Source organism: Aythya marila, assembly GCF_965140915.1.
Source record: "Aythya marila genome assembly, chromosome: 2".
Taxonomy (NCBI): Eukaryota; Metazoa; Chordata; class Aves; order Anseriformes; family Anatidae; genus Aythya; species Aythya marila.
Window position 1 is genome coordinate 26,505,265 of NC_139043.1, and position 12,073 is coordinate 26,517,337.

Below are 12,073 nucleotides of genomic sequence, written 5' to 3' on the forward strand. Positions count from 1 at the left end.
CTCAGAAGAAGAGATTTTGCTAAGTATAATTTCAGAATTTGAGTTTTGGAATCAATTTTAGTTGCATAGTTGACTTGAATTCAAACCTCAATGAAAAAACATTAAAACCATCACAACTGTATGACTGAATATTGTACATCTGTCACACTAAGAATAAAAGCAAGGATATACACTGAATATAATTTTTACAGCTTTAATCTTATAAAGACCAAATTCTCTTTGTATCTGCTACAATATTAACCTAAATTTACATCTATGGGACAGATGTGGTTTTGTTCAGACATATTTGCTAATGAATTTGTATCTTCAGTGATTAAAAAGACACTGTCTCCAGCTAAGACAGGTAGAAGAACTCTTCATTTGCTCTCATACCTATGTAATAAAGCTATTTCCAAGTGGTACCTGTGCATTCTATACATTATGATTATCAAAACTCAATTCTCTTTATTATTTATCCTTTTGATGGAAGCCCTGAAACACTGTTGAAAGAGTTCTGAGGAGAATAGAGATGCTAGGCTTGAGAAGAAAGATAGCACATCTAGGGACACGTAAGAAAATGCTATTTTTCTGTTGGGGTTATCCTGACATGCTGAGCATTTTTCAATATCACTGTGCATTAGCAGATCAGCAATGTGTCACATGCACAGATGTAGGACAGGCTCAGAATTGTCTTAAAAAACTGTATGCTCTTGTAACATTCCAGAATAACATTTTGCACAACAGCAGCCTGCTAGTATAGAATATAGCAAACACATTATACAACCCATTTTTATATATCCAGTGCTCTTTCATAGCTCTTTACGTGAGAAAGATTACTGAAAGCTACATTCAGAGTTACTTTCTGAAAGCAGCCTAAATATAACCGAACAATATACATGCAAGAGCTCATCCAGCTCAGTTGTGGTGATGGTATTGAGCAAGTCTTATTTGGTCAAAGAATTTTTCAGACTTAACAGTGAAACTTCAGCTTCACACTGTGTAATGAACATCGTCTTCCCGTGGTATTAGAAAAACCTACAGAGTGAAGGAGCTGTTGCTCAGTGTAGGTAAAATAGTTGAAACCATTTGGACATACGATGTTAAGGTGGGAACAGAATACTGCAACATTTTTCTATTACAGGATTCATATGAGAAATTGGACAATTAATTTCCAGTTGCCATTTAAGCACAGCTCGATCAGACTGCAAACAGGGTATTTATTTCATGAAGATGTTGTGCCGTGACAAAACTTTAGGGTAGGAGCAGGCTTGTATTTCCACTCTACAAAAGTGCTACTTCGTTGGATATTCTAGAGGAAAGCTCCTGCCACGGTCTTGTATCATTTGCATGGGAGTCCATCGAGAATAATGAAGTTGGATCATGAATGAATGAATGGATGTTAAGATCTAAGATCAGAAGGCATCTGGGGTCACTGCAGTGTTAGAAGCGCCATCTTAAGAAATAAAACTAACAGGTTCCTTACCAGTTAATGATCACAGATAACAGTCTTCCACAGCATTTCCTGTCTTTCTCATCCTCTTGGTGAAGTGGCATTAAGCAAAATGAAAACCGCTACTGAACATTTTAATGAGCTGCATTTTATCTCTGGTATTTTTATTTTCCATAAAAATTCTATCAGGTATAGATGAAATAATCTCTAAATCTCACTGCTTAAGACTGTGAAGCATTCTGTGACTTGTTAGGTGGACACAAAATTAAAATAATATTAAGAAATATAGGTGACCTCATCAGTTGGAAGAGATGTTGACAGATCACAGCTTCCAAAATTTTCTTGTATTTGCATATATATAAATACCTGCAAGTTTCTAAATACATATTTCAGGTATAAATGTAGCCACAGCAGTAAATTATAGGTACCTGAGATGAATTTTCTTTTAAGCCATGCAGAGAAAGAGAGATGAAAATTCTATCTCAGATGCACAGTCTTAACAAAAATTAATCTAACAATGCAGCATTCAAATAATGGATATCATAAAGTTAACGATTCTAAAGCGGTTGATATCACATTTGGTTTTTTAAAAAAATCAAAGCATCTTCTCAGTAGAAATGCTGATTATCCTTAGAACCAAATTTGCATTAAACAGAATTTAGCGCTCTCTGTACATCCACAAGATGGTGTAATTTATCCTTATCTGAGATGGTGGTTTACAACATGGTGGTTTTGCCCTTTTCCAGTTTGGAATAAAATAATTATAAAAAAAAAATCAGTTCACTTCACTGGATGTAACTATGTGCCTTGTATTAAAAATATCCTCTGAAATGGCTGGGTTCAGAGTAGGGTTTGTAATTCCTGCTGGCTATCTTGCAGTGTGGTATGACAAACAGACCACTGCTCCAAATGTTTCTACAAGTTTTTTTTGTTGTTTTTTTTTTTTTCTTAAAGGTTTTGCATCACTATTCAGCTAAGTAGGAGAAAACTACCAATTACTGCTCCCTTCTCCAGTAGAAGAAAAAAAATGTGCCTAACTCTGACTGCCACACAGTGTAAGAAAGAACAGCAGTTACTGACAAGGAGCAAAAGGTGATGTACTTCAGTTTGTCTTAGCTAGCCTGGTAACTAAGATTAGAATTACATGATTCATGCTATAACTTTACTGCGCTACATTGTGTAAACATACTGATGTATAAAATGCTCCTTGCAAATTTTCCTGTCCTCTCTCAAGCTTAACTGGAAACCTTTATTCTGCACGTGGTTGCTCAGCTTTCCCCGACATGATCTACTTAGAAATTAGGCAAGAGTCTGAATTTATGGAAATGCGCAGAGGAAGCTCCAAATTCTTAGGAAGCTTTCAGCATTTCACTCTTTTTAATGAGAGAAGTTAAATCAGGCTGCCTTTTAAGTAGAGAATCTGTACAAGCGCAGGTCTCAATTTGCCTCTGAAATGATGGTGTTCTTTGCCACTGCACAATTTCTCTTATATAATCCAGAAATGAGATTATTGTCTTGGGTTTAGAAGACCAGCACCACCAAACTGTCTGGGATTTTACTATTCTGTATGCCTAGGAAGACTGAAAAGTATCAAAGGGGATGCAGAATGGAAAACCAAGCTATACTGATGGAGGCTTCAATATTTTCCTGATTTTGGCAATGAAAGATCACTCCAAAACCACAACAAACAAATTGAATTAAGAATCCACATTTTTGACATTTCTGAGTTTTTTTTTTCTGGGTGAAAAATCACCATAGTTCAGAATTTACATAAGACAGGAGTGGATGGTTGTGGAGTTCTGTGTATTTATTCTTTCAGGATCATGGAAAAAGCAAGCATACATTTGCAGGGAATATATTTTGTTCTTTAGCCAATAACTGAGACTTTTTATGATCCCGATTGCTATAAAATGGAAACCATTTCAATACCCTTTATTAAATTACTAGGCCTACTCAAAAAATGGTCTCAGTCACAATTGATAACAAGACTCTTCCCATCTCCAATTGTGCTGAAAGAATGACGAAGTCTGTATTTTGTGGAGAAGCTCTTTAGCCAACTTCCAGCAAGTCAGATCATATATTACAGAGTGCCCATGTATCACAACACTTACTTTTAGAGTTGTTTCACACTTTGTCTTATGCAACTGTTAGCGTGTTTTGTTTTGTTTTTCCATTTTGTTTGTTTGTTTTCCCCTTTCAGGTGCATACAGCTTTGCCACACCATAACTTGTTCTACTGAATCTATTCCTCTTTCCTGACTCAACTGTTTTTAGAAATTCAGTTCAGTCATTACAGTATTCTCATTTTCAAAAATTAAAAAAGTTCCTAAGCAAGATCGCTAAAAATAAATAATGCAAATTTCAAATCCACCCCAATAAACATGGCAGATGGGGGAAAGATATCTCAGTAATGCAGATACTAGAAATATAATTTGCTTTATCTCTTCGACAGAAAAGAACTACAGACAAATGCACAGAATTCAGTAGTTTATGTTTCTTTATAACTACTTTTGACTTACCTGAACTTACATCACTAACACCATAACAGTGACAAGGACAAAATAAAAAATCCATCACTTGACTGTGGGCAATTATCTAAGATGTCTAAAGTGAGGATGATTTAGTTCCTGGACCAAGTAGACGAGCTTTTGGAGCTTTCTCCATTGACTATAAAGGGAGCTTGGAACAACTAATTTCATAACTTGGGAATAATGGTTACGTATATTAAGCTAAGTGGGTTGATCCCAGCTAATTTCTCTGGCTGACTCAACACTGACAAGCTCAGAAGAGGTATACATAAAACTTGATAAAGATGACAATTTCCAGTGATCAGTGAAGCACATGGAACTGGTTCAAAGAGATTTGATTTGTCACAAGAGATATCACAAAAGGAGATCTGGTTAATAACAAGGTGCCATATTTTCAATACAGTTGTATGCTTTTAATAGTAAGAAAACAGATGAGAAAGAACACTGAAAAAAAACAACAGAACAGAACAAAACAAAACCAGAAAGGATGATTTGTCTAACTTCTTACTAAACAGGACAAAACATTCTTGGTACTAAGGACTGCTAAGGGAATGAAAACTTGACTAATAATATAGTTTCGCTACAGGAAATTGCTGCTGCTACCCTATTGCAGATGAGGAAGGCAAGGACAGAAAGGTCCCACAAAGACATTCTCATTACAATGTTTTAATTATCAATAAGTTCACAGACAGTTCAGCTAGAATAGGAATGCAAATCAATATGAGATTTTAAATGAAGCAAAAGTACAAGCCAGACAAAATTGAAGTCTTTACAAAATGGTCTTAAAAACTCATTGTTCCCCTGAACTCTTCATTGTATCTTATTAGTATATGCCACCTTTCAAACTTACCTCTATAAAGCCCAAAGAAACCTTCATAACGTAGCACTTTCTTGAAGCAATCAAAGCTGTTTTTATACATAAGTTCTCCCACAAAAGAGCCTGTAGAGCGCTGGTTTTGCATACGAGTTTTTACCAAATCAATTGGGTAGACTGCCGTGGCTCCAACAGCTGCAAATAAAAATCAAGCTGTAAGAAAATAATGATTTGTGGTGTTTGTCTGCAACTGTCATCTTCCACATTTCTCTCTCTCTCTGCACTTGGTTTTATCTTTTTTTTTCTCCTTACTACGTTTTGGATATATAAAACTACCACCCACAATTTTAACCAAAAGCATTTCTTGACCCTACTTCATTATTAATCTGATTCTTCTGAAACTGGTTTGGTGACAAAATTAAGTAGAAACACCACCCGCAAACTCCAACAATTTTCCATAAATTCTTGTAGACCAGACCACCTCTTCCCTTTCTATCTTATAGTCATCCCAGTCCTCAGATGTGGATTCAAGGGAAAGATGGGGAAACCTTCCACAATCAATTGAAAGGCAGAAGTGGAGAAGGGGAAGAAGTGCAGAAGAAAAAAAAATACAAGCAAAAACCAGTGAAGATGAATTCTATTTTGCTCAGCCATGACTAACCTCCAGCTACTGAACCAAGGGCAAACCTGTACGCTGATTCTGCAATCTGGATGAGAACAGGTCGAGACACATCACCCGGAGCTTTCTGTTGAGACAGGATTTAAAATAAAAGAAAGAACAAGAAAAATAATCAGACAATTGTATTTCATAAGGGAATATTTCATGATTAGACAGTATACAGATACCTGGAGAAAATCCCAGAATACATTGGAGATTTTGTTTTTAATTATTATTTCTTTTCAATACATTTCTAAGCATCATATAGTACAGCCTCTTCAGTTTGGGACAGAAAATACAAGAAAGACTGATGCTACAAGAAATTATACAACTCTAAAATCAACAATCCAAATACGCATATAAAAGGGCACACATATTACACCTTAGGTTATTAATTTTCTACAGCTAAAAGCAACTCCAGTTTGGAATTGTGGCCAAAAATAGGTGTGCCTATTACCTCTCAGGCTGTCAAAGCATGTATGCGAGCATTATTCATATACATTTGCTCAAGGACAATAGGGTTTCATAAAATACCCCTACAATTTCAGTTTTCTTACACTCCATGAGCATTAGATTCAAGTGAATGAAAAATAAATTTCAGAACTGCTCCAGATTAAAAATTGCTATCCAATGAGAGAATATATATATATATATATAAGTAAAAATATATCAGAAAATATATCTGTATAACAAAAATTATGCAGGTTCCTTAGTACTTCATAGATTTTTTTCTGAAAAATAGATTATACATATAGATTTTTTTCTGAAATATATATAGATTTTATATACTTTTTTTTTAATTATTTTTTTTTCTGAAAATAAGTTTAGGTTTAAGCTAATACTCCAATCTATCTGGAATTGGCCAAAAAACAAGATGAAGGCATCAGTGTTGCTGAAAATCATTTCAGTTTGAGCATCAAGCAGATGACATTAAAAAGGAACTGGATGGGAAAACCAAAAGGTAGAGGCAGATACGGAGAAATGGTGAGATTTTAAGCAGGTTCATATGTCCTAGCCTCTTAAAATGGCATAAATTATATTGGCAAAGACAGTGGCCCCAAAGCAAAAATTGAAGATGTTGCTCCTTTCATAACTCCGCATTCTTGGCTACATTTTACTGCCACCTATTGTAACTTATGTTACTTGATCTTAGGTCCAAGCTTTTAACTCCTTTAGGAGTCTTCTAGGAATAGACGGCCAGCTTTTGGGAGCCTACTCATTTGAATTCACCCCAGCAGAGTCAACATTTAGTCACTGCTTAAACAAACAGAAAACCACCATCCTAGATACTGTCTTGGAGTTGTGGTGGTGGTGTTCAAGTGTAGGGGAGGGAGGAGAAAAAGAAAGAGAAGTGAAAGAGACGCATGTGTACACACATACACATGCAGGCTTGGCTTATGGCCTGGTAGCCCTAAAAATGTAGCCTGCATCAAATCATTGTGGTCAAACTGGCGTCTCTGCACAGACCCAGAGTAGGAAAACAAAACAAAACAAAAAAAGTTAGTCTCACAAGACACAAAGTTAAGACTGCCTTAAAATAGACAGAGAGAAAGAGGAAAACAGAAACAGAGACTTAGTTTTAAATCTATCTGTATAGTAACTTGTATCATGAAAAAATAACATATGCTACAATAATATAAAAACTAAAAAAACAGTAAGTTTGACATTTAAATCAGTAAGTTTGACTTCTTTTTTCCTCTAACACAACAGAAGTTCATCTTCTGTTATACCATCAAGAGAAGACCTTTAGTTTTTGTACATACAGAGAATATTATTGCTTATAGGGAAATTGTGATGGTAGACCAAACATAATTTCTCCTATTTTGATATTCAGCAGAGTGTAAAGCAAAGCAGAGAATACTCTGAAGCCTTGAACATGCGTGCATTTTCAGAACAAGGGCTGTCATTTAATAGACTAGATGCTGAATTTACCATCCATACTTAGAGCAGGAAGTCTTTCCTCATTAAAAAGAACAGAGAGCAACAGAATCATGAAACATAAACAACTTAATTAGGTATACACCTAATATTTACTAAATGGCTGGATAACACTCATACATCTTGTTTTATCTTTCCAAAGTAAATTACATTTAACCTGTCAAAATGCAACCCAAGAGAAAGGGGCACAGAGAAGAGATGGAAATGACATGATGCAGGTTAAAAATAAATTCTAACAAGAAGATATTCCTCACAGATATTACAAAACACAAGAGAAAAGCAACTCAGCTTTATGACTATATAGAGAGGTGGGATATCTATTTATCTAACACTAAGTACAGAACACAATACATAACAGCATCTTGCTGGCTCCTGTTCTTACCTGCCTCTGGGCCTCAGCCAGGTTGTAGGGCAACGTCCCTTCCTCCAGAGGAGCAATTCTTTCTATGTCAGCTAATGTCATGCGCCTGAGGAAATTAATTCAGCTTAGTGATTGCTTACAAATAGGTTTTGGATCACAAGGAGTTACCCACACTTGACCACTACATTACACCCTTCTGCTTCCCACTGCCACCTCCCTCTCCTTCAGAGTATGAGAGAGGAGGAAAGAAAAAAGGGAAGGATAGATAATTCTTCACTTACCCCCGCGGCTCATATAAATCTGCTAACTGAAACAAGATGTCAACTTCCATGGGTGTAACCTGACCAAATTTCTGAGCTGCCAGAACAAACTCCTCTGCAACAGAACAGAAATACAGAAGAGAAAGAAAAACTAATCAACCCAGATACATGTAATCCAAAGCACTTCGGAGTTACTTTATATTTTAGTATTAAGCAGAAGATGCTGGTGTGGAGGGGAAGGGGGAGAGAGAAATAAAAGTGACCCACCACTAAAGCGTTCCTGCCGCTACATAAATGTATGTTTGAAATGGTATATCCATCATGCAAACGAGCACTACTCTCTGGTCTTAAAGCTTAGTGCTATCAGCAGGATTTAGGATATTTGACATACGGTATCAATCAGTTGCGGGTCAGGGGGAAAAAAAAAAGGCAAAAAAAATCAGGAGTCAAGAGATGTGGAACTTTTCATGCATAGTCAGGGTAGGCCACATTAATGAAACTTTGGCGTTGCACAGGGAATTCTCTATAAAAGTGGTTAGATATAGCAGATAACATCTTGTTCCAAGCTTGTAGATCAGCTTACTGTGCCGCCAATACAAGTTTATGGAATTCTTCAACTACCCTTGAAGGTCACTTTAATAGGCTGCCAATTTGGCAGGAGTCCTAGGAAGTTTTTTAAACTTTTAAATATCTATACATACTTTCCTCACCCTGCCCCCACTGCCAGTTTTACCAGGACCTTTTTCTGATGGAAACAAATGAAAAACCTGGAAGGTGGACTCCAGCAGGAATGTACAAAACTACGGATGTACCAAGAAATGGGAACAAAGCAGGCTGTCTCCCCCTCCCATGGATTTAAAAGCATACAGATGAGGTCTTCCCCTCCACCCTGCCCCAGCCAAATGCCCAAGGAAACTTCCAGACTGCAAACATTTATACCAACCCTTAGTGACTTCCACATCTTTTCTATTTCCAGCCAGAGTACTGTAGATCTTTCTAATGAGCTCCATGTTGTTAAGGAGAGAATTAAATCCATTAAAATAGGAAAAGCTGACCTGATGGGAAGTGGTACCTCCAGCAGCCTAGAGTAGAGACAGTAAAAGAAGAAAAGAGAAGGGAGAGTGTTAAGATTTAGAAAAATCTTGACATAAAATTAATGTTTCAAAATCTTTGTAAGAGTGACAGTAGCACAGAGTTGCTTTTTAAAAAAAATAATAATGCGAAATAAAGAAAACTATGAAAGATTCTTATGTTACTGAAACTAATCATGACCAGAATGTAAAACTCTCCCCACCCTACAAACCTAAACAAATACATATGCAGGATTATAACAACATAACCAGTAGTAATTTACAAAGTTCAAGTTTCAGTACTGTTTCAGTTGGAAATGTTTTATAAGTTGGCTTATTTCTAGTAATGAGGAAATCTACTTCTACATGTAAAGTATATTACTATATAGAAAATTTCAACAAAATCAAAACATATTCTGAAAAAGGTCAATTCAAACGTTTAAATTCACAGGCATTTCAAGTTGTGGAAAACCAGCAGTAAGCTCTCAGGCTTATATCAGGCAGTCAAACCAAATGGGAACAATGAGGTTCAAACAGTTATTCATTCTCAAATGAGTACTGAACCCAAGCCTTTATTGTGAAGTGGTGTTGGGTCTGCACACAGAAAAAAAAATATTGGGCCAATTCACTAATTTAAAGTTTAAGATTGATGATCTACAAGATTTCTGAAAACAATGTGTAAGCTTGCCAAAATTTAATTGACCTTGAGGGAGAATCAAAAACCTCATCTGATATTTTCTGAGAGAGTATATGACCCAGGAAAGCTGCTAGCAAGACTGGGGAGAGAACAGAGGAAGAAGGTATCAGAAATCATTGTCCATGAGTCTTCTGGCTGTGGTTTTCACTCTATGCTCCTTCCAATATTCTGCACCCAGTTTGCAGTTCTCATCACTTCACACATCTCCCTGGAATTCTCCATTACAAATCAAAGAAGAACAAATTTCTTTAAACCTGGATATAGCCAAACTTCATATTATTTGGAAAGAGCTGCTACAAATTTCCAAGATTAGAAACTGTGGTCAAAACCAAATGTACCTTTTTTTTTCCCTCTTCATATTTATCTAAATATGAATAATATTTAATTTGGCCTATCATGCTGTAATAGAAGTTCTGCTTTGTGAGAAACACAGTTCACAAAAGACGAATCTCATATGTTCTGAAAGGCCATCCTTCCTGGAAAACTAGAGACTTTCCTCATGAGATACAGCAGAAAATTAATAAATTACTAAAAATTAAAATTATAGATTCTGCTTAATGGATAACAGAAATATAACAATAGGGTCTAGAAATCAGGAAAATGTCCACTAAATAATAAAATGTATTTCAAGCCAAAAAATGTGTACACTGATGCGTAACTACTATCAGTGAATGCACTTGGATGGTGTTGCAGTTCATACACACTCTCAGGTGTCTGGAAATTACCCTCCAAAGACCAGAACTGACATTACAAAGCAAGTTCTTTGAGGATGCGTTCCTAAATAGGGTGCAATAGTGTTGTGCATTTTTACTTTGAGGAAAAAAAAGAAAGGAATGACCAGAAATAGCCACAGAACTCCACATTTGTAGGTCATTACTAAGATCCACCTACTCGCTTTGTCTTTTGTCTCAGGAGACCAGGAACATTGAGAACACATAATGTAATGAGGGTTAACTTTCCTATGTGTAGAATGACTGCTAAGCTTACAAACATTCATTTGTAATGTGGACTATGTGCCACACAGAGCAGTCAAGTTACATAAAAAAGGAACCTCAGCCTTGTATCCCATGTCTTTCCCAATGGTGCTACCAGAGCTACTCACAGCTACTAGACATTCTTCAACAAATGGCGTCAGCATATGTGGTCGGATGGTGACCATAATGTCCCTGAAGTCCATAGCTGTGACTCTTCCAGCCTGAGCATTGTCCCGTTGCACAAAAGCTTGTTTTGCATGTTCTAACTGTATCTCCTGGAAATATATGAAAAACAAACAAAGCAAAAGGTTCAGAATTATTACCTTAACAGTTAGATTTATTTAATGGAATCCAACAGAATGTCTCATACTTAATAAAACACAGTTACATGTAACCCAATTTTAATTGATACTGTATGTATAATTTTCAGCCTTTTCCAACTGTTTCCAACATATATGGCCTTTGTCACTGATCTGAGCATCTAAAACAACAGCTACGATTTTTCTGCCCTGGGGGCATTAGGTCATGCAATTAATTTAACTGAGAAATGAAGGGCATGTTGATATGCCACAAGTGGAGGCAACCTCCCATGCACGAACATTAAAGTGTTCCATGATGTGCATTATCCAGTTTATTGCACATGTTGCTGCAGGTCAAAAAATATTCCATAAAATTCTTTGCTACCATTTGAATTAAGACAATGCAATGACCAGAGATTTCCACACAGACATCCACTAGTACTGAAAGCATTCCCTCAAAAAGCATCCTCTTTAAAAATATATGTATCTATAAAGGACAGCAGCAGTTTAATTTAAAACTCATAGTATCGTGACTGGTTAAAGATCACCTCTCAATATGTCAGCTGCAGTAACAGGCAGAAACCTATCACAAGTACTATCTGACACAACCACCTGATAAACTCAGTCTGTGATTCACTGAGAGAAGATAAAAAGGCATTAGACCACTCAAAAATCTGTGTCTTTTTCTACCGTGACCTTCTCCACTTCTTCATAAATTACTGTTAGGATTCTTTCTTATTTTTTAATTAAAAAGAACATTCCTGCAGAGATGGTAACTTGACAATGTGTATCAAAGTTTTATGTAGTTCTACAGATTTCCTTAAAGCAGAATTACATTTTGGTGACATAGTTTGACTTACCAATCAGTGTTTCTCTACTGACTGGAAGAAAACAACTCATTACCATCTCCTTCCTTCCAATTTCAAGGCTTAAAAATACTTCACTGGAAATACAGTGCCTTGTCTGAATACAAATTCATAATCAATTACTCAGAAAATGGAATCACAGCAAAAGTATGCCAGTTACACTACGCCAAGTCTTGCAAT

The 12,073-nt window shown here is 36.2% G+C and overlaps 1 protein-coding gene across 2 annotated transcripts in view; it reads right to left on the reverse strand.

The window, feature by feature from the left end:
• Positions 1–12,073, reverse strand: part of SLC25A13 (solute carrier family 25 member 13) — a 97,184-nt gene that overhangs the window by 32,582 nt on the left and 52,529 nt on the right. For both annotated transcript variants that reach the window (XM_082755284.1, XM_082755285.1), the window contains exons 6-11: positions 10,857–11,003; positions 8,931–9,069; positions 8,009–8,102; positions 7,749–7,833; positions 5,432–5,516; positions 4,807–4,965 (exon numbers count right to left, since the gene is read on the reverse strand). In XM_082755284.1, the coding sequence (XP_082611410.1) occupies positions 4,807–4,965; positions 5,432–5,516; positions 7,749–7,833; positions 8,009–8,102; positions 8,931–9,069; positions 10,857–11,003 (709 nt within the window). The remainder of the gene's footprint in view (positions 1–4,806; positions 4,966–5,431; positions 5,517–7,748; positions 7,834–8,008; positions 8,103–8,930; positions 9,070–10,856; positions 11,004–12,073) is intronic.